General features: G+C 42.1%; 1 protein-coding gene across 3 annotated transcripts in view; it reads right to left on the reverse strand.

Moving 5' to 3' along the window:
- RBPMS (RNA binding protein, mRNA processing factor) overlaps positions 1 to 24,246 on the reverse strand; it is a 187,251-nt gene that overhangs the window by 56,203 nt on the left and 106,802 nt on the right. For all 3 annotated transcript variants that reach the window (XM_065899843.1, XM_065899841.1, XM_065899842.1), the window contains exon 5: positions 17,265 to 17,415. In XM_065899843.1, coding sequence (XP_065755915.1) covers positions 17,265 to 17,415 — 151 coding nt within the window. The remainder of the gene's footprint in view (positions 1 to 17,264; positions 17,416 to 24,246) is intronic.

The raw sequence follows: 24,246 nt of genomic DNA on the forward strand, positions 1-24,246 counted from the left end.
AACATCACTAATTAGAGAAATGCAATTCAAAACTACAATGAGGTACCATATCATGCTGGTCAGAATGGCCATTATTAAAAAATCTAGAAAGAATAAATGCTGGAGAGGGTGTGGAGAAAAGGGAACCCTCTTGCCCTGTTGGTGGGAATGTAAATTGATGCAGCCACTATGGAGAACAGTACGGAGGTTCCTTAAAAAACTAAAAATAGAACTACCATATGACCCAGCAATCCCACTACTGGACATATACCCTGAGAAAACCATAATTCAAAGAGTCATGTACCACAATGTTCATTTCAGCACTATTTACAATAGCCAGGACATGGAACCAACCTAAATATCCATCGACAGATGAATGGATAAAGATGTGCCACATACATACAATGGAATATTACCCAGCCATAAAAAGAAACGAAATTTGAGTTATTTGTAGCAAGGTGTATGGACCTAGAGTCTGTCATACAAAGTGAAGTAAGTCAGAAAGAGAAAAACAAATACCATTTGCTAACACATATATATGGAATCTAAAAAGAAAAAAGGTACTGATGAACCTAGCTGCAGGGCAGGTATAAAGAGGTAGACATAGAGAAAGGACTTGAGGATGTGGGGTGGGAGGGGGAAGCTAGGGCAAAGTGAGAGCAGCATCGACATATATACACTACTGAATGTCAAATAGTAGGATGGTGGGAAGCAGCCACATAGCACAGGGAGATCAGCTCGGTGCTTTGCGATGACCTAGAGGGGTGGGATAGGGAGGGTGGGAGGGAGGCTCAAGTGGGAGGGGATACGGGGGCAGGTGTATGCATATGGCTGATTCGCTTTGTTGTGCAACAGAAACTAACACAGTATTGTGAAGCAATTAACCTCCAATAAAGATAAAAAAAAAAAAATTATATAGACTTTCCATCAGAACTTGGAAATGACCTGGCAAATTTGTGTGTAGTTTACAATAAAAAATGTTCTTCTAATCCTTGGAATGAGCTTCCCCCGAGGGCAATGCAGTGAAGTGTTCTGCATGCAGAGTATCTCATTACCTGACACAAACAAGTAGGGTACAGCTGATGTCAGTGTCTAGTGGTCCTAGGAAATAAACTGTTTCTGGTAAAAATATATATATAATAAAATTAAAATAGAGCTACCATATGATCCTGCAATCCCATTCCTTGGCATGTATCTGGAGAAAACTCTTAACTCAAAAAGATACATACACCCCAATGTTCATAGCAGCACTATTTACAATAGCCAAGGCATGGAAGCAACCTCGGTGTCCACTGACAGATGACATATAAAGAAGATGTGGTATGTAATATATACAATGGAATATTACTGAGCCTTAAAAAAAAAAAGAACAAAATAATTCCATTGGCAGCAACATGGATGGACCTAGAGATTAACATATTAAGTGAAGTAAGTCAAAGAAAGACAAATATCATGATACCACTTATACGTGGAATCTAAAAACAACATAAATGAATTTATTTATAAAACAGAAATAGACTTACAGACATAGAAATCAAACTTATGGTTACCCAAGGGGATGGCGGGGGGTGGGGGATAAATTAGGAGTTTGGAATTAACATATACAAACATCTATATATAAAATTGATAAACAAGAACCTACTGTATAGCATAGCTAACTATATTCAATATCTTGAAATAACCTATAATGGAAAAGAATCTAAAAAATAATATATAACTGACTCACTTTGTTGTACACCTGAAACTAACACAACAATGTAAATTAACTATACTTCAATTTAAAAAAATGTTTTTTTTTTAAAAAGATGCTGCCCCTTTGCTGCCCTCGGGTATCAGAAAGAATGACTGAAATAAACTGCAACACCTTGAAAATATAAAAACGTGAGTTCATTATGATGCTGAAAAATATGAAAAGTGAAAGGAAAAAGAAGTGACAAAACCCCCCTCAAAACAGTGATCATCAATACAGACAACCAGGTACCTAACTCTTAGGCTCAAAATTGGCAATGAAAGGGCAATAATCCACATTTATTCTGCATTTTTTCTGCCTTGGATGAACTAACTGTATTTCACAGTAAACATATATAATTAGTAAACTCACCATTTTTCAACCCCGAATGAAGCAGTGAGGTAAAGATCAGTAGATGAAACCAGGGAAATGAAGTTGAGAGACATTTACAATGAAGAGATTATGCCACTGCTATGCAAATTCACAGGTCCCTCTTAGCATCACCAAATGCAGAATAGCCCATATGTTAGTTACTTCATAATGCAATGCCATACGAAGCACACGGCACCGCCTATGATGGTGACACTTGACAAAAAAAGGTGAACATGGGGGCTTCCCTGGTGGCACAGTGGTTAAAAATCCACCTGCCAATGCAGGGGATGTGGGTTCGAGCCCTGGTCCAGGAAGATCCCACATGCACTGGAACTACTAAGCCCGTACCACAACTACTGAGCCTGCGCTCTAGAGCCCCGTGAGCCACAACTACTGAGCCCGCGTGCCACAACTACTGAAGCCCGCATGCCTAGAGCCTGTGCTCCACAGCAAGAGAAGCCACCGCAATGAGAAGCCCGCGCACCGCACCCAAGAGTAGCCCCCGCCCACCGCAACTAGAGAAAACCGGCCCACAGCAAGGAAGACCCAACACAGCCAAAAATAAATAAATAGAAGAAATAAGTTAAAAAAAAAATAAAAAGGTGGACCTGAATTTAACCATACCTTTCAAATCTAGCCTTTCAGTTTGCAGTAAGTAGAAGGAACAGAGGAACAAGTAAAAGGACACAAAGAAATAAACAGAAAAGCCCAGCAGGACGGTTTTTTCTCAGGAAGGCTGACACTTTTTTCAACAAGTTAATGGCATAAAAAAGAGAGAGTGGGGTAAGGGGACTGTTCTAGATTAAAAGACACTTAAGAGACTTAACTATGCAATACATTGACCTGGTATGAACACTTCAACTGTAAAAAGACTTGATTTACATATTTTAACACCTGTGATGAAAAGCCATACAAATGTACACATACTGATATTGATATAAATGGGATTATATATTACATGATGCTCTGATACTTGCTTTCGTTCTCAGCTCTAGGCCTCATTTCTGCATATCAAGAAATATACAGCTGATCTGTAACAATGGATTACCATGTATCAAGGCTCTTTTCCTTGGGGAGAAAACTAGTAGAAGTGGTGGTTGCTTGGAGCGTAAATGAAATGAAAAACGTCAGGCTCGAAGTGTAACGTAGTCCGTGCTTTGTCATACTCCTCTGAATTCCACAATGTGTGCAGCTACTAGGATTTTAGCTGTCCTGAGAAGCAACGGGGCTGGAGCCAGAAGAAGCTTCTCTACTTGAACAAAACAGTCTAATCAGGGGCTGAGGGTGGAGAAGTGCCTTTCTGTCTTTTAATTAAATAACTCTCAGGAGGTCAAGGAGCTCACCCTGGCCAAACATTAACAGTTCTGTACAGGAAATTATGGTGTGTTCCTGTGCCGATTTTCCCACTTGAGTTGAGCAAACATTTGAGGAGAGGTGAGATAAAAAGTGGAACAAGGTCCAGTTCTGCTCTTGAGATGTTTACACTTCAGTAGGAGCAACAGGCCTGTAAGTGACTGAGATAGAAAGAAGGCAGAGCAAAACTGAATGTATAGACAACGCCGTGTGCAAATGATGAAGCTGACGATTAGGCATCGAATGCGGAAAAGACCTCCTGGAAGCCGGCTGACCTAGTAGATGAAGGTGAGAAGATTTCAGAAGGCAGAAAATGTGCACAGCGATCTAAAGACTGAAGGGGTGGCTGACGTGATGATGAAGACGGTGAAGGAACAGTATGGCAGGAAATCACAAAGGAGCTCGAGATTTGCTGAGGATAGTGCACAGAAGAAAACAGAGGGTGACAACGCTGGACGGGGGTTTGGGCCAGTTCAAGGAAATCCAGATGAAAGGTTTTGTTCTGTGAACAGGAAGAAACCGTTTTAGGTGTTTGTTTTTTTTTAACTCCATCACAGAATACATCTCTCCAGGATCTCAGGTAAGCATTTACAGAAAAAGCAAACTGATAAAGAAGTATGGATTAGGGGACTGAGGTTTAAAACCCCATTTCACAGATTCTATTGGTCAGAATTGCAAGCACAGGTCCTCTGCCTCTGGTCTCACAAGCCTGAGATAAATGTGTTGAGTGAGCTGTCATCTCATCTAATCTTCCATGCCCACACATTTGCGGTAGATTTAAGGATCTAGAGGTGTAGGCAACCGAGTATGATTTTTTTTAAAGCTGTCATTTAATGGAGCCACTACCATGTGCCCAATACAGGCACATAAGTACACAATCACCACAACTGTGCATGACAGTATTATCCCCATTTGATAGATGGAGAAAAGGGTGCAGAGATAAGTAGAACGCTGTTTTGTTTTGTTTTTTCTTCCTGATAAGCAGAGGAAGATTCTCTCTGGCCGTTCTGCCTACCTTTTGTCCATTATCCAGAAGCCTGAATTTAATTGGAAATGAAAGCTTTATTAAAAAGTCTCATTACCCACAGACAAAGAAAACAAACTGATGGTTACCAAAGGGGAAAGGGGGTGGGGGAGGGATAAATTAGGAGTTCGGGATTAGCAGATACACATGACTATATATAAAGTAGATAAACAACAAGAACCTATCTTGTAATAACCTATAATGGAAAAGAATACGAAAAAGAATATATATATATATATATGCCTATACATATGTGTACGTATGTGTACACATACATATACACACACCCCCAATCACTTTGCTGTACACCAGAAACTAATAAAACATTGTAAATTAACGATACCTCTCTCCCCTCCCCCTCCCCCACCAAAGTCTCATTACCCTGTGACTGGGGTGAGGCATGTTTATATAAAGAAAACGCTGTGATGAAAACATTCCCTGGATAATTTAAATCACCTGCAGCTTAGGAAGCCATCTCACAGGGTTAGTGATTCCTTGCCAACTTTACAAAAAGAGATAATTTGCTGCATTTAATTTCTAAGGTATACAGATAGTACGCTAAATAAAAAGTTATATTATTAAAAACCAATGAACATGAGGAAAATACATGTACATTTTTAAAGCTGTTAAAATGCCTTGAGCCTTTGTACTTAAAAAATTTGTAAACTTGTATGTTAAAAAACACAAACGAGGGCTTCCCTGGTGGTGCAGTGGTTGAGAGTCCACCTGCCGATGCAGGGGACACGGGTTCGTGCTCCAGTCCGGAAAGATCCCACCTGCCGCGGAGCGGCTGGGCCCGTGAGCCATGGCCACTGAGCCTGTGTGTCCGGAGGCTGTGCTCCGCAACGGGAGAGGCCACAACAGTGACAGGCCCGCGTACCGCAAAAAAAAAACCCAAAAAAACAAAGGAAATACCAAAGAGTTTAATAGCATGTACCTTTAGGTTTAGGAACTCAAAAACATTAACTTTTAAAAACTCCCTTTCTATCTTTTCCCAGTTTCTTGAAATGAGCTTGTATTGCATTTGGTAAAGGGAGTATGCGGGGGTAGAAATAAGCATTTCTGAAAGGTACTCAATCCAGGCCCAGGCCTGTATGAGGTTCTCTGAGAATGAATGGGTGGCATATCATCCAGCTGTTCAAACCACCACTTAACACAGTTATTCTCGGGCTGGTCTCTAGACAATAAGCAGCAGAAGTAGAAGGTCCTCTCACAGCTGAGGTTGGTATAGGAGCCTGCAAGGTCCCAGGCACTGCAGGGGCAATGTTTCCCTCCAGTCTAGACTGAATGGCTTTAGCTGCTGAAGCCAAATAATCACCTGCCCCAAACCTACAGGAGTCTTCTGGTAACTGCAGATCTCCGTGCCCACTCTATCCAACCAGGAATAAAATATTAACTTTAAATGTTTAAGACCAGTGTTTTCTAAACTTTAGCTTCAATACCCCTTTACACTGGTAAAAACTACTGAAAACACCAAAGAACTTTTGTTGCTGTGGGTTATATCAATTGATATTCACCATATTAAAAATTAAAACTTGAAAAACATTAAAACCAAACGATTACATATTAAAATAAATAAGATATATTTTGTGAAAAACATATTTCAAAACAAACAAGGAAAAACTTAAATTCTACATTTTTGCAAACCTCTTCAGTATCTGGTTTAGTAGAAGACAATTTGCAGATGACATGATGCTATACATAGAAAATCATAAAGATGCTACCAGAAAACTATTAGAGCTCATCAGTGAACTCGGTAAAGTTGCAGCATACAACATAAATACACAGAAATCTGTTGCATTTCTATACACTAACAACGAAAGACCAGAGAGCGAAATCAAGGAAACAATCCCACATACCATTGCATCAAACAGAGTAAAATACCTAGGAATAAACCTACCTAAGGAGGCAAAAGACCTCTACCCCAGAAACTATAGGATGCTGATGAAGGAAATCGAAGATGACACAAACAGATGGAAAAATGTACCATGTTCTTGGATTGGAAGAATCAATATTGTCAAAATCACTATACCACCCAAAGCAATCTACAGATTCAATGCAATCTCTATCGAACTACCAATGGCATTTTCCACAAAACTAGAACAAAAAAATCTTAAAATTTGTATGGAGACACAAAAGACCCCGAATAGCCAAAGCAATCTTGAGAAAGAAAAATGGAGGACTACCCTGGTGGCGCAGTGGTTAAGAATCTACCTGCCAAAGCAGGGGACACGGGTTTGAGCCCTGGTCCGGGAAGATCTCATATGCCGTGGAGCAACTAAGCCCGTGAACCACAACTACTGAGCCAGCGAGCCACAACTACTGAAGCCCACGCACCTAGAGCCTGTGCTCTGCAATAAGAGAAGCCACCGCAATGAGAAGCCCGCGCATTGTAACAAAGAGTAGCCCCCGCTCACCGCAACTAGAGAAAGCCCGCACGCAGCAAGGAAGACCCAACACAGCCAAAAATAAAATGTAAATAAATAAATAAATTTAGAAAAAAGTGAAGAATACAGTGATTACTAGTACAGTTTTGTGCCACTGTCTTGACATGTACTAAGGTGCCAGTAGTTGTGTCTACCACTACACAGTGAGAAAAACAAACTCTTCTCATGAGAATATTAGACCTTGTGTACTCCCTGAATGGGTCTTGGAGACCAACCAGGGGTTGGCAGACCAATACTTTTGAGAATTGCTGTACAAGAAAAAGTGTCTCTGTATTTGAGGATTACAAGTGTATGAAAAAGCAGAAGAGAGAAACAGAAAGCCTGCATCAAACTTTAACGAAGAAAGAGATGCTTTTTTTTTTTGACGGTACGCGGGCCTCTCACTGTTGTAGCCTCTCCCGTTGCGGAGCACAGCCTCCGGACGCACAGGCTCAGCGGCCATGGTTCACGGGCCCAGCCGCTCCGCGGCACGTGGGATCTTCCCGGACTGGGGCACAAACCCGCGTCCCCTGCATCGGCAGGTGGACTCTAACCACTGCGCCACCAGGGAAGCCCGAGATGCTTTCCTTTTAATGAGTAGGTAAAGAGGGTACGTAGCCTTAAAAGAATGAAGTCTGTGGTGTCTGTTTCTCTGGACTGTACCAGTAAATTAACTCCCTTTATTCTCTCATTTCTCTGCAGAGGTAATGAATAATACGAGTTTACAAAACACTAAAGTTGGGTCAGTTATTTGCATTATGAAAGAATTCTGTGATTTCCAAGGAGATGTGACTTCCTGAGTTCTTAAGGCATTTGTTTATAGCTGATCAGTGATCCGACAAACAAGAAACAGAAATTCAAAGCAAAATCTTAACAGCCATTGCTAATCAAAGATAGGCTCTTCATTATATCATAACGTAAATAAATTGGACCAAATTAGCTGATCTACTGATATTGTAATAAATACCTCCCATATAAGATATATCTATATGGAAACCACTCTTACCAAATCCACTGCCTGATATTTTAATATTACTGTTACATTTATTACTAAAATTATTGCAATTATACACATTAAGCAAAAACTAGGAATATGTGCAGGTTTGAAGAGAAGAGATAGAAGTGGGCTGTAAACCTTGGTGTGGCTCAGTAAGTGATTCTTCTTTTTATAAGGAAAACAATACTTTTGCTTTTTCAGAGTGGGACATAGGTGGAAATAAACATTAGTTTAGGTCTCTGGTTTCTAAGAGTATTTTGCTGTCCTTATTCACAGTGGTTTTGTTCCATGGTTTTATTTCTCAGAATGTCCAGGGGCCTAGGTGCTCTTATATATCCTGAGTGCCGAATACATGTCCTGACTCATAACAATTGGGAGTACAAAATGCCTGCTGGGGGCTCTTCCCTGGTGGCGCAGTGGTTGAGAGTCCGCCTGCCGATGCAGGGGATGCGGGTTCGTGCCCCGGTCTGGGAAGATCGCACATGCCGCGGAGCGGCTGGGCCCGTGAGCCACGGCCGCTGAGCCTGCGCGTCCGGAGCCTGTGCTCCGCAACGGGAGAGGCCACAACAGTGAGAGGCCTGCGTACCGTTAAAAAAAAAAAAGCCTGCTGGTATTGCTGGGGTGAGGGTGTTCGGAGGGTGCTCAGTGGGTTACTCAAACAGTAGGGAGTCTCAGTACACAGAATGGAAGTCACTGGCATGTTTCATTGAACATCACTTCTGACAGCTTCAAACTGGTCCAGAGCAAGGACAGAAAGCCTTGATGGTCCCCACTGCAGAGCTGCCTCGGAGGCAATGGGTGCTTGAAGCTCAGCTTTTATATATACTCTGATGTCCTCGTCTCCTTTCCTCTCAGCAGCCGGCTGCCTCCTGTTTCCTCCGTGTCCATCTCCTGACCTTTACTACTTTCCTTTACTACTACTTCCCAATGCCTCTGACTGCCCAAAGACTCCTCACTACTGCCGTCTTTCTCCAGAACTTCCTCTTCACCCTTGGGCTCCCTCCCATCAAAACCCTGACCAGCAAGGACTGGGTTAAGTAAAACAGGCGAAACAATGATTTGTGTCCTCACCATCACCAATTCCTCTTCCATAATCTTGGTGGAAGGGGCGAGTGGAGAGGAGGACGGCTTCAGTCCTAAACACGCCACCTCCCTAAGGTATTTCCAGGGGCCTTCTGAGTCAAATTTGGCAAAATTCGGGCAAGTGCCTTCTTCCCACGACCCATTTTCCTTCTCTACGTAAAAGATTTTATGGTGTTCTGCTCCCTTTCCTGTCTTCCCAATGCAGCTTCCTAGAGCTTAAAGAAGGAGAGTCTGCCTTGGTATAAAGTGTGAGACTGTTGTGTTCAATAATCTCCATTCTCTCCCTACAAGTTAATTTAGAAAAAATTCCTTAGCCTGGCACTAAAGGCCCTCACCGCCACGCCCATACCCTTCACTTATAAAGAGCCTTTAAAACTAATGCTCTGGTTTTACAATCCTGGATGGAAGGGTGTTCAGGAGGTAAGGGAGAACTGATAAAGACAGCATGATCCTATGTTGTAACCAAACAACAACCTGCCACACTCGTATTTTTTTATGCATATATATAGAGAGAAATGTATAGAAATGTATATAGAAAGATACACAACAAAATGTTAACAGTGGTTATTTCTGGACGGGAGGAAAATCTATCATTTTAACCCTTCAAATTTCATTTATGGTCTCCTTACTTTTTTTTTTTTTTTTGCAGTACGTGGGCCTCTCACTGTTGTGGCCTCTCCCGTCGTGGAGCACAGGCTCTAGACGTGCAGGCTCAGCGGCCAGGGCTCACGGGCCCAGCCGCTCCACGGCATGTGGGATCTTCCCGGACCGGGGCACGAACCCACGTCCCCTGCATCGGCAGGCGGACTCTCAACCGCTGCGCCACCAGGGAAGCCCCTCTCCTTACTTTTATAACTAACAATAAAATGGGTCAGGCATCATCATTTTCCAAAATGAAATAAAAATACAATTTTATAAGTTTAAGTGTAACGAGAAGATTCAAGAAAACAGGATGGGCCGATTTCTCAAATGCAGATGGGCTCAGATTGTGATCATATGATCATCATACTTCTGTCTCCAGGGATGGTCCCTAAAATAGACTGAAACCTTTGATCTCCCCAAGTAAGAGATCCAGTATCCAGCTAGACAATCCCTCAGTTCTGTGTTAGTTTTCCTTTAAAAAAACAATACTGCAGGACTGGGCCTCTCAATTTTATCTTTTACATAAAGAGCAGGCAAGGTTTCTTGCTGATCTGTTCAATCGCTTTGAAAATTAAAAGGGAAAAATGTCCTGCAGATTGTGTATCAGCCTCTTGGAACTTTACAAAGAGGCACCACCTATAGAGCACGCTATCTGCTTAACCATAAACCGGTGAGTATTTATGCTGGTTTCATACTATCAGTTTCAAGGAGTGAGCAGGTGAGGTCTTAGGACCCCAGACAATGTAAATAAAACAGGGCTGTATCGCACGCCTTTCCACCCATGCTCTTTGCCATTTCTATCTGAATGATCTGAAAAACGTCCTAAGCGACCCGTGTGCATGTCCTCCAAGTATAAACAAAGAAGTCAAATATCCTGGCCGACGATGCCATTATTTATTGAACTAAAATACATAAACTGTTAAAAGTGGTCACTCTTATTTTCTGAAATAATGACTTAGAATTAACGACACCACAACTAAATACAACTGTCCAGTAGTTCAAGTTGGTCAACTACTTAAGAATACATTTTAGAGTTAATGGACCCTGGCCAGCCAAATCTGATACTTTAAAGAAGCCTGATTTGCACTAAGTAGTGACCTGCCCTGAAATCTTGCCCTGACAACTTGATGCGGGCCTCTGGGGTCTTTAATAAACCTTCAGAGGTTTGATTTTAAAGTACCTCCTAAGGAATATCTTAAAAACAGTGATAGCACCTGTGGGCCGTAAGTTAGGTAGTATGGTATGGTGAGACCAGCAGTGGGTTTAGAGCCAATTAGGTTAAAAATGAGCCGTGTGACCTTGGGAAGGAAAGTAAGTATTTTACACACAGTTCTTAAAGGAATGGCATAGTTGCTCAATAAATGTTTCCTCTCTTCCCATGCATTTAATAAAAGCCTACGGGTCAGTCAATCAACCACCTGAATTCCAGCAGTTCAGGAGCTTGCTGGACTCACTTGAGACCTCAGATCGTTAAGAAAGACAGCCCAATAGACATGTCTACCACCACTCCTCTGGTTTCTAGCAAGGTATCTGTGCCACCTGAATACATAGTGCCCTACAGTAAGTGCAGTACAGAGAGACCGTGTGAAGGCTTGTGAGAGCCAGATATTACTTCTGCCTGTTCAATCTCAGTGCGCATCAGAACCTTGTCCCAAAGACAAAGAGGTGAATTAACGAGTTTGAAATTCAAAAATCAGAGATACACTTTCATTCTAAAGGCATGGAAGGATAGACACCAAAATGTTCATGGTGATTGTCTTGGGGTGGTAGAATTTTAGTGACTTATTTTCTTCTTTATATTTTCCTGGACTGCCTAAAAATGTTTTTCCTCTCAGAAGCATGTACTTGTACCTACAGAAAAAACTAAAACTATTTGCATCATGAAACATAAAACACAAAAATGCAAGGGAGCTGCTTTTCAGAGTAAAAACAAGTCTTGCCCTCCTCCCCATAGAACACCTGCAACTTTGTCTTTCCCTTGCCTCCCTCTGCCCAGCTTGGTTAGGTCTTCCTCAGGCCCAGTCACCATCTTTCTAGGTGACCCCGCTCGAGGACAGCAGGTGTGGGATACACAGCCCCCGGTCCTGGTGGCACTCAGTGCACTTTCTGAGCAGGGGCGGGGACTATAAAGACACCCTTGGTTTTCCAAGCAGCACATGCTGTGCACGCTACCCTGGAAAATGCAGGCATGCTGGCTCTGTTCCCTGGGCACAGGGAGCTTCAGTCCAGGCCCTGGAAGGCCCCTATGCCACAGAGGTGATGGCTAAGAGATTTCCTATTTGCTGAGTGTTGTCCCTGGGAGGGCACTTGCCAGGTACTTTAAAGGCTTTTCTGAACTTTCACAGGATCTCTTCAGACATAAGTCAGAAAGTTCACTTCCCGAAGGCTGGGGTCAGTACTGGACAAATGGGAAATTCCAGTGGTGTGGCAGGAAAACTAGGAAGTGGTTTGATTATTCACCAAAGGCTTATGTGCTTACTAGGTGTTTAAAAGTATCACTCTTATAAAATAAAATTCAAAGAAAAAAAGAAGCCATTAAGATAATCCAGGGCTTCCCTGGTGGCGCAGTGGTTGAGAGTCCGCCTGCCGATGCAGGGGACACGGGTTCGTGCCCCGGTCCGGGAAGATCCCACGTGCCGCGGAGCGGCTGGGCCCGTGAGCCACGGCCGCTGAGCCTGCGCGTCCGGAGCCTGTGCTCCGCAACGGGAGAGGCCACAACAGTGAGAGGCCCGCGTACCGCAAAAAAAAAAAAAAAGATAATCCAAATATAAAAAAATAAAAGTATCACTCTTAGAGAGCACTGGCTTTCTTTGTGGGGAGGAGATGTGTGTGAGGCTAGGGTCAGGGAGGAGAGTGAGTAGTAAGGAGAACTTAACTTTACAATTCCTTGCTTTGCGGGTGATTCTCAAAAATGATTGTGTATCAGAATCACCCAAAGAACTTTTAAAAATACAGAGCATAAGTCCTAGACCAGACCCACAGAATCAGAATCCTCAGGGCTGGACTACAGGAATCTGAATTCTGCCAAGTTCTATAGAGCCTTTTGATATTTCCTCCATAAATCTGAATCGAAAGGGGGAGGATCTGTGTGACCTAAGGGCTCTGTTGAGCACTGGCTGCTTCCACCTTCTAATGGCATCAGAATATGGTATGCTGCAATGTAAACCGATCAAGAGCATTTATTCAATTAAATTCAACATGTATTATGACAAAACTTACCAAATTAGACACTTGAAGTATGTGCGTTTTATCATGTCCCGATCATACTAATTAATGCTGTGAATTTTCAAAGTTCCAAATGAAAAAGCAGAGAATGAAATCTGTGGCATCTTAAAACATTCCACGTATTTTTCTAGGTGCTAGGATACTGAGTGTACAAAAAGCAGGAAAACTACAGGTCTCACAACAAGAGACGAACATACATTCTTCTGTGCACATAGTAACCATCACTCAGTACTCCCTATGTGGCCCCTCTTCCAACTTCTGCATTTGTCAATTAATGAATCCTCACAACCGTACGGGTATGTTCAATTATTGCCATTTTACAGTTGAGAAAACTGAGGCACAGAGAGGTTAAGTCATTAGACCCAAGTTACAAAACTAGTAAGTGACTGGTCAGAATTTATTAAATCCAGGCTCTATCGCTTGATGCATTAGACTGCTCAGGCTGCTGTAACAGAATACCACAGAGCCGGTGGCTTAAACAATAGAAATTAATTTCCTCGTAGTTCTTGAGGCTACAAGGCCAAGGTCAAGGTGTCGGTAGGTCTGGCTTCTCCTGAGGCCTCTGTCCTTGCCTTGCACTGTCCTCACATGGGCCTTTCCTCTGTGTGAGCACATCCCTTATGTCTCTTTTTCTTCTTATAAGGTCACCAGTCATATGATTAGGGTCCTCCCTAATGGCCTCATTTTAATTTAATCACCTCTTTAAAGACCTTATTTCCAAATATGGTGACATTTGGAGGCAACGGCCAACTGGGGGGTTGGGACTTCAACATATGAACTTGGGTGGCAGGGACACAATTCAACCCCAAACACCTGATGACTTGTGAAACCTCAAGAAAGTTACTGAAACTTCCTAGGCCTCAGCTTCTTCACCTGTAAAACAGTGCTACTGAGAATCAAAGGAGATAATTCATGTAAAATGTTTATTAGCAGAGTGGTCTGACACACAGTATCATCATTTTAAAGATGAAGAAAACAAAACTCAGAGACGGTGACTCGCCCTGCGTTCATCTCTAAAGCGGAGTTCTTACACTTCAGAACACTATTTTCCTGTATAACCAAATGTATAATCCAGCACAATTTTATATAATTTATAAATTTTATACATCTCTTAACTTCCTGCTTTTGCACACTATTTTTCTTTATTACATAAAAGGGAGTAAGAGAAGGAGAAGCTCAAATTAGTAAGAATTTAGTTAGGGAAGTATACTACTTTGGTGGGATTGTATATGAATGTCATTCATCTTTTCTCCTAATTTGTAAAGACAACTGGCTCTAGCCACCCAGTGACGACACCTCAGAAGGTCAAAACCTACGTTTAACTATCAGGAACGAAAAGCAACTCATTTTTTTTGTAAAAAATTAAGATTGTCCTTTACATTTGCCTAGTACTCTACATATATTAACACCCATTTAATCTTCAACACAATCTTATAATATCGTATTTAGCTCTCATAACAATCATGTGAGGAAGGTTATTATTCCCATTTTTCAGCAAGGGAACAGGAGCATGGCAAGGTCAAAGGTTTTCTTTAAGTTGCAATATCTGGTTTCCTCCTTTTTGATGCTTGGCACAGAGCAGGTGTTCGGCAAACAAGGCAGATGACTAGCGGCAATCTAGGCTAAGCTGCAAGGCATCTCTTTTATATCCTTTATATGGGCCAACTTTTCCGACAACTTTGATCACCACCAACCCCTTGGAGAGACAGCTCTTTTAAGGCAGAAACCACGGTCTCCTTCTTCCCCAGTGTCTAACACACCTGGTGCTCATTTAAGTTCAGTATTTGAGAAATGAGAGTTCAAGTCAATATTTGTTTGTATAATCGAATCGTAGCACATTCCTCCTTTAGTGATGGCAATGAGTACTTTTCAGCCACCATCATATAAAAAACATCAACAAAAAGAAGCATTTATAAAACCTCTCTCTCATGGCCTGAAACAGAGAAGCCTACAGGCCTTTTCCAACCCCCAAAGCCTATGATTCCATCATAGTCTACTCCTGACAGGTAGTTAAACTCACCACCTCTAGTACCAATTATAGGCACAATGCAATTGGATTCGCCAGTACAGAACGACTACAATGTTCTTTCTTAGTTTGTGGTGTGCTTCAGGGAAAACAACAATTTTGCATATGTGACAGAAAAGTTCACAATTTCCAGAGGTAATTGTAATGGATGATAAGGTCGATCTCAGTGGACGGTGTAATTGCTGTCCGTCAAGGCCCCTATGTCATAAAAAGGAGCTATATTAAGAGAGATCAGGCCAACTTATTTTCTCAAGAATACACTGGTGTTTGCGTTTTTTTTTTTTTTTTTTTAAACTTCAAAGTCTGTTTGGCCATGAGCAGTCAGGCAAGTTTTGACCCTGACATGGAAACTATCTGAGCACTTCTGAGCGGTTCAGTACACAGGGAAGGGTGGTAGGTGGAGCCGGCCAGAGCAGTGCTCAGCTGAACTCTGCTCAAAGCTCTCCTGTAACTTCAGGGACTTACGGGTGTCCAGTTTGTTCATCTATCTTGCTTTCATGTACCCTACTGTGCACTGGCCATCACCTCTCTGGCTAACTACTTCACAGAGCTGTTGTAGCAAATTTAGGGGAAAAAAACCCAAAAACCGAACTCTCAGAAAGAAAAGAATTCAATAAAAAACTGAAAGGATAAAAGTACTGCATTACACTTCCTGTCTGAATTAATTTTTTCCAAATACTCTGAGATGTGAAGCAGGCAAATTCACTAAGTAAAGAGTTACTCTAGGTTGTCTTTTCTAAGTGAAAGTATCCTACAAATACTCTTTTCTGATGCCTTCAAGAGAGAAGAAATTTCAGAAAGAAATGAAGAGGCATACAAATGGAATAATTCTGCACATAGCCAAATTAAAATACTCAATCTATCGTCTTATCATCACTAATAAATATTTACTAAATATATGCAATGTACAAAGCACTGGGCTAGATGCTGTTTAGAATACAGAATTAGTAAGAAAGGTCCATACGTCCTCCTGTAGTACAACTGTACCATAAGATGAAACTTTTGTTTAGATTTCCCAAATAAACAAAGGTTTTAAGTTCCCCTAGGACACGAAGAACAAAATTTTTTTTGCCTCTATTATGATTTCCTGGCTTCAGAGAAAAACTGTAGAACACACCGAGGGAGAAACTCTTCTTTTATCTATTAGTTTCCACTGATAAGCAGAAGCTTTTCAAGAGTGACTGAGCTACAGAATGACTGTAATTTCCACAACAACCCGATTAAATCTGACACGCACATGACACGGGGGAGAAAGGAACCCACCCACGTGCCCTTCGATTTCAATAAGAAAAGTTAAAGCGTATTGTCAGGGAAGGCAGGGAGAAGATCAAGATCATGTGGCTTAGAAAGAAGATTAAGAATGATAGGACGTGTGACCGCCTGGAGGGGTGGGATAGGGAGGGTGGGAGGGAGGCAGGGAGGGAGACGCAAGAGGGAAGAGATATGGGAACATATGTATATGTATAACTGATTCCCTTTGTTATAAAGCAGAAACTAACACACCATTGTAAAGCAATTATACCCCAAAAAAGATGTTTAAAAAAAAAAAAAGAATGATAGGATGGAAATATTCCAAGTAACGGCAAGGCACTTGGGATTCCTTGAATGTCCTGCCGTATTCAATCACGTATGGCCGTGCACTGAAAGGAAAAGCTAGAGCCCATCTCACGCCTCACTTCTGCTACTGACTGAGGTTGAGAAAGAAAATTAAGACAACATTTTCAAGTTACTCAAAGGCAGAAATTGTAGCCTGGACATTTAAGGGAATTAAGCTCATTAGGTGGGGTAAAAGACTTGTTTTGCAATTAGTCAGTGTCTTTACCCAATTAATTTAAAACGGGAAGCCCCGAATTTTCTTAAAGCTTTACTGGTATTAGTTTGTTAGAACTGACCGTTCTACTATATAAATTCTTTGTGTATGTTTACTTTCCCTCCTAGATTTATGGCCAAACTGTTCTCAAAAACAGAACAAACTTCTTATTATCTGTTTCTTTCATATTTAATATTCTATTTCCCTGAAGCCACAGAACTGATATTCTTCAACAGATGAAGTAAAGTGAATGCTGACAACCAGCACTCATGGTCCAGGGATGGGGAAACGAATAAGGATTTAAACCCCAAGGCAAACAGGGCACACTCACCATAAGGTTGAGATCACACTAAGGAAATCTATAGCACTTGACACAAAATTTTGTAGTTACAGTTCTGATCAAGCTGAACCATCTTTTGGGACAGCCAATCATGAACAAGATTGCTGTATTTGGAATTCAGACAGCAAGAAAAGGCAGTCTCTTCTCAGAAATGGAAAATGACACTCAGCCAGCTCTATGTCCCATGGTGTAATCTCACATAAAGTACTTGAACAATTCTTATTTTTTTTTTCCAAAATGAAAAGTAGATCAACTTACATGGCTCTCTGGCAATGAACTGAGGTACAGTGTTGGGCAGAGGAGTGCTAGGGTTTGGAGTCCCTACTAGTTTGTTCTTGGCCATCTTCGTGTTTGCCTTAGCAAACTCTAGTCGTAGTGTTTGTGGAATTTCAGGATCGAAGCGGATGCCCTTTGGAAATAAAGAACAAATGGAAGATGTTTTCATTTCCTTAGAGTCAAACCGGAATGGTGACAAAATAAACACACCAGTAAACCCGGCCTATCAGGAAAAAAAAGTTAGTAAGAGCTCTCATTCTCACTACTTACACAGAATACAGGAAAACCCATAACACAGCATGTCCACAAAGTCAGGGAGATTTAGTCTACTGTATTAAAAATTGAGTTGCATGGTTTTTCATCTATTCCTTTTCTTTTTTGGACTAAAACGTTCAGGTTCAAATTTTAAATCTGGACCAGCAAATGCCTAGCATAGTTAAAAACTAATTAATGGCTACCAAGAAGAATGAATTAATGTAAAGCCCTGTGTGATACTGGAAAAGTCTAACACCTGAAATCGTAAGAGGCAAGGCTTTGACCAGTGTTTAAAACAATGTTAATTCTTCAATGTCTCGGTTTCATCACCTCTAGAGGGGGAAAATTCCCATCCCTTTCTAACTGGACAGCTTTCATATGGTGATACATGTACTCTGAGTTACTAAGTAGACAGGAACTAAACAGTTTTAAGATTTCAATATAACTAGTGTTCCTTAATTCCAGTTAGCTTATAAATTCATATGAATGTCTTGAATGTGGTATGGTCCTGATTTTGGTTATAGCTGGCTTACTAGCTACATGGATAGACAGACCACAGATTATATGGGCCTAAGAGAGGGTAGTAATTTCAATTACCTTTAACCCCATTATTGCAGTTTACCTAAACCAAATATATTCAATAAAATAAGTCACAAACACTATAAAGTACCAGATTTAGGACAAGATAAATCTATTCTGAAACCCTCCCACCATTTAAGAATACCTCTACTACTGAGCATGATGAATAATCTCAGGAGATTTACGTCCAAGGCTATGATTCTGGACCCCAACAACAGTATCCAAAAGACACCCCAGTATAGTATGGCGCATAAACGTGCATTCAGAACAGACTTAGGTACCGTGTTTGTTTGTATGGCATGTTCTGAAAAAGGAGTGAAGTTCTGAAAATGAGTACCTTAAGAACACAGATTCTCAGTTCAGCACCCACGTGGGCCTGGGTGCCCCAAAGCCCCTTTCTTCTTTTTATAAACTTGAAGACAAGAGCAATTTCCACAAGAAATGAGTAAGAGTCTCTAACTCTGTAGACCAGGATGAACAACTCTGAACTTCTCGGGCTCAGCTCCAAAGACGGGAGGAAGAGTCTGTGACGTGACAGGAGCGGCAATAAGAGAAATAAGGGGGTTAGGGGGCGGGGAGCGGAAGGAAAGCGAGGCCCTCAGGGAGGCACAACTACAGCCACAGAGCCGTGACCCACTGATGTCCCGGAGTGGGTGAAATTTCCAACTGAAGGCGCAGACAGGTGCGGGTGGACAAGAAGAAAAGGAATCCTCTGGTGCGGCCCTAACCAATGACAAAAAGTGAAAAGGGGGCGCCAGGTATATGAGATATAAAAAGAAATTCTTTCTTTAACTGGTCTCAGTTTTCGTTTTAATTTGAGAAACCTCAGTATTAATCTTGAGAAAAATGTACATAAGGGGAAAAAGACAAAGCAGCACCCTGAAGCAGTGTCTGCTTCCATTTACTTCTACTACGAGCATTTCACTCTATCAAAGCTGCTATCAACAACAGAGTGAATATTTCCAAATACGGATCTGAAGAGCTGTGGCCTTTGCTGGGAGGCGAGCACAGTCCCCGCTGTCATTTAAAGGTATGCTGTGGAAGGACTTGCTTATTCTTATCACACCCCATCCAACTACACATAGAAGCAACTTGCTATCAATTTCCAAGTGTGTCTAATTGTCCTCCTTGGCACTTAACTCCCCCATCCTTCCTGTGAAGCAGCAGCTTTCCTAATAACCCTGAGCCCCCATCCACGTGAGCAGCATGGGTAACATGAGAAGAGTATCCTGGGACCTGTCAGGGGTCCTCTGGAGTTTCTAGTCTCAGAGAATGGGGCTGGACATCTGCATTCTATGCCTCAGCTCCTTCACTGATGTGCCAGAGCTGTTCATCGAGGCTCCATACAACGTGCTTGCCTCTTACACAACCTGGTCTCGTGACTCAGGTCCTAAAACATGCTTAACTGAGTCTCCTCTACCCCCCACCCCCGTCTTCATACCCCTCCTCCCTGTGTGAGCTAAAATAACACCACCATCATGTTCCAAATCAAAGTTCCAGCTCTTTATTAAAAAAAAAAAGCTCAGAAGTTAAAATGACCTAATTTGTTTGGCAGCTTATTCAGAGGCCGGAGGCTTACAACACAAGCCACATTCCTCTAACATCTTTAGCAGCAATACCATATTTGGTAATCAATATCCTGCTCAGGTCAGTTTCTATCCAGAGGGACCAGCCAAGCCAAAAACACTTTAAATGTTAAAGGATGAAGAAGAGGAGGCAGAGCGGGGCAGGGGCAGGGAGAACACGGAAGTGAAGAGGAAGAATGAGGGGAGAAAGAGGAAAAAGAGGGAGACAGATGGGAAGGAGACATGAAAACAAAACAGAACAAATCCCCTTGTGCTTTTAATTAAAGCCCAATAAGATTATTCTCTGGCCACAGTGACTTCTCATTAAATGCTGTCAGGATAAGATTACTACTAAATCAAAGGGGAAATCTGTGCCCTTCAAAATCAACTTTTTCCTCTCTTGCCTATAATTCACCAAAACCCTTCTGGTAAGTGAACAGAAACATTTCTCTTGCAATTGTAAATGGTGTCTTATTTCCTTGGTGTCTAAAAAGGACAGTTTCTAGATATCAGTATGATATCAGTTTGAGAAGTTACTTAGAAGCAACCCAATCTGACGGGCTATAGGAACAGCCAATAGTCTCTCCAAGATGGCCTAGAACACTGTGACCAAAGCAACACAGATTCACTGTGATCTACAAAGGCTAAACTCCCTACCCAGGGCAAACTCTGGGAGATAGAAAGTATCCTTAGTAGCCTACTATACCTAAGAGTATATCAGGGCAGTAGCAAATCCACGTGCTTATGTATCACAGACTGAATGTTGGTGTCCTCCCCAAATCCATGTTGAAGCCCTAACTCTCAATGTGATGGCATTCGGAGGTAGGGCCCCTACGAAGGGATTAGCGCCCTTGGGAGAAGAGGAAGGGACTCTAGAGACCTCTCTCTCCAGGAGCACACACCAAGGAAAGGCCACGTGAGAACACAGTGAGAAGGTAGAATCTGCACAAACCAGAAAGAGGGTCCTCATCGGATACTGAATCCGCTGGCAACTTGATCTTGGACTTTCTAGCCTCTAGAACTGAGAGAATTAATGTTGTTGATGCCACCCTAGCTGTGGTATTTTGTTATGGCAGCCAGAGCTGAGATACCTTAATGACACGGTTTTCTTTCCTGCACCGTAGTCCCTAAAATACCTCACAGTACTCTTTCTGAACTTTCTACAGTCTCGTCCAGGTAACTCTCCTCTTCTCCACCAGCCTCATCCCCAGCCCCACCTGTTCCCTCACTGCAAGCGACTCAGCCCATAGGAACACTTTTATTCAACCACCTTGGTTGATACATGTGATTACTGGAAGTCCTAACAGTTCAATCTCAAAAGCTACAGAGAGCAATCAGAGGCTTGAAGGACAATTCAAACCCTGCATTTGCATACTGTAATGTTCTAAACTCAAACAGAGTATATTATTGCATTTAGGACGCTGTTGAGGGAAGTTTTTAAAATCCTCTTTTTTCCTCCTCCTCTGTCTCCTAAAATTAAAGCTTAAGAACTCTCTGTAAACAGAAAATCTTGAAAAAGAGAACTTTCTGAATTGTAGACCTAGACCCCTCAATGCAAATTTGTGCTTCCTATTTAAATTGAATTAAGACCCTCAGCAAGTTACAGAGCTTTAAAATGCCATTTTAGTGTTCTACAAACTACATCAAAGGCCGGAGTCCTAGAAGGATAAGGCAAGGGCTAGTATATAATAAAACACAAGGAAATGGGCAAGGTAAAAGGAAATCACCAAATCCTGAAGACCCAAGCCTACAGGAATGTAGAGAGTCACTGTAAATGAACTGCAGCTCTTTCAGTGACTTTCAGACAAAATGGAGAAGCTAGTAATTAAATGTGCTGCAAAGCTCAGATCCCAAGTAGCTCTCCTGTTTCTCTAGCTGTGGTGATACTGGCTTCTTATGCACATAGGCTGTGCTGGAAAAGATTTACTGGCTGCAAATCGTGGACGTGGAGTCATATGATTATGCTGAACATAAAGGTTCAAGACCATTCCAAGTCCTTAGTAGTGTCCCTGGTATTAATGTCATGCCACAAGAGTGGAAATATTAGTCAGGAGTTTATTCATTGAATAATGGGGGGGAAAACAGAGAGAGAAGGGCTATTCTAGAATGATTAAAATACCCTTAGGGCTTCCCTGGTGGCGCAGTGGTTGAGAGTCCGCCTGCCGATGCAGGGGACACGGGTTCGTGCCCCGGTCCGGGAAGATCCCACGTGCCGCGGAGCGGCTGGGCCCGTGAGCCATGGCCGCTGAGCCTGCGCGTCCGGAGCCTGTGCTCCGCAACGGGAGAGGCCACAGCAGTGAGAGGCCTGCGTATCGCCAAAAAAAAAAAACCCTTAAAGGCCTACCCTCATATGCAATGTGTGGTCCTTGATTGAACAACCAGATATAAAAGACCTCTCGTGGGAAAATGAAGAAAGCTGAATACAGAATGGGCATTATGTGATATCTGGGAATTGTCCATTTTATTAGGTGTGATAAAATGGTAATGTAGGAAAATGTCTTTAGTTTTTGTACTGAAATACAAAGAAGATATAATGACAAAATGTCATAATATCAGGTATTTACTTTAGAATACTTAGAAAAAAATGGAAGCAAATGCAGCAAAATGTTAAGTTGGTAAATTCTGATGGATTAATGGATGCTCATCACTATGCTCTCTACCTTTTGGTATGCTTGAAATTTCATAATAAAAAGTAAAAACAGAACAGATTCAACCAAGCACATAACGTTTGTCATGTACTAGAGACACAAGGATCAGTGAAAGTAAGTCCCTGCCTTGAGGAGTTCAGATCTCAGGCTCTGGTGAGGGAGCTGTACAGGTACACTGATGGTTAGATAAACAAACAAACACAATGTCTAGGACTCCATGGGAAACAGAGCCACGGCCCTGAGTGACTGGGGACCAGGAAGGCAACACAGAGGAAGTGACAGAAGAGCAGAAATTTACCAGGTGGTAGTCCAGGAAAGAGCTCAGCAAAGTTCTGTATGACAGGATGTGAAGAGGGTGTGGATGTGTTTGTGTTTGTGTGTGTGTGTGTGTGTGTGAGTGTGTGAGTGTGTGTGTGTAAGACTGCATAAGCAATGGGATGAGATCACGAGGAACTTTCAGGTCATGAGTGAGGACTCTGGAGTATCTGCATGGCTGAGCCGCTAAAATTTTTTTAACTGGGGAAATATTATGATCAGATTTATGTAGTAGAGCGTGATCTTCAAATGTTAGCACGTATCAGAATCATCTGGAAGACTTCCTAGACACAGAGTGCTGAACCCGCGCCTCCAGTTTCTGATTAAGTAGGTCCTGGATGGGACTTGAGAATCTGCGTTTGTAACAAGTTGCCAGGCTGACGCTGACACTGCTTGCGTAGGGACCGCATCTGAGAGTCACTGCAGTGGAGGATAACTCTAGTGGTGGAAGGGCAGCTGGACTTAAACAGACTGGAACACACCAGACGTGAAGCAGTTCAAACAGCCCTGGAAAGAGGTTGACTGGGATAACTGCTCTGCTGGCTCTTCTTTTCTGGGAAGCGCCCAGAGGCCAACATCCAGGTTCTGTGCCCTCACTCCCCTAGTGACAGCTGACTAGTTAAGGGACAGATAGATGTGGCCATCAGTGACCAAACATGTTTTTTCTTCTGAGGATTTCAACCTTGAGTATAAAAATACAGAAAATGGAGGTGGCTGGAGCTGAGTTACCCTAACAGTCTCCCACTAGAGAAAAGGTCTCTAAACTCCTGTCACTGAGGTCTTCAGTCCTGTCCTAATGCCGGATGGAGTCTTGTTTATTTGGTACATCCTTCGAATCTGTGAGCTATAGCCCAGTGTCTTTACAAATGGTTCTACCATTAAAGTAAGTGGGTTTATCAGCCCTTGACAACGAGTTTTAGAGACAAAGGAAGCATTCATTTAGAGGGGGAAGAAAGGGAAAGAATGAGGCAAAAATATATATATTTACCGAGAAAGATGTCATGGCAATATGAGGTTTAAAAAAGAAAAAGATACTCAACAACGTTAAGTAGCCTGAGAAGGAGGAGCCTTTGTGTATGTACGAGTGTGTGAACCCAGGAATGTTTATAATGGGACAACCACCCCGTCAGCAGTGGTAACTTTGGTGGCAATGTCAGGGTGGGGAGGGGATTTCTAGTCTGTATGATTTTGTATCGTTTGAATTTATTACAAATATGTATAATTTATAAAGTTATAATTTACAGGATCGTCATGACACAGGTTAAAAGAAGAAAGAAGAGGGAGAGAGCGGGAATAAAAGGGTTCCTGTGGAGCGCTAGCAGAGCCAGAGCATAACTAACAGTAACAGATATCCTGGCAGACAGCACTCAACCAGATATGTTGGTGCTTTCTGCTTAGTTCTTAAAAAATACCTACTTTGAAATAATTTCATATTTATGGAAAAGTTGCACACATAGTACAAAGAATTCCTGTGTACCCTTTGCCTAGATTTCCCCATATACCTCTGTCCTCCCTGAACTGTTTAAGAATATGTTGAAAGCACTATACCCTTTACCCTTTACAGTTTGGCTTCCTAAAAGCAAGGACATCTCTTTGTGCTGC

Source organism: Phocoena phocoena, chromosome 21, assembly GCF_963924675.1.
Source record: "Phocoena phocoena chromosome 21, mPhoPho1.1, whole genome shotgun sequence".
Lineage (NCBI taxonomy): Eukaryota > Metazoa > Chordata > Mammalia > Artiodactyla > Phocoenidae > Phocoena > Phocoena phocoena.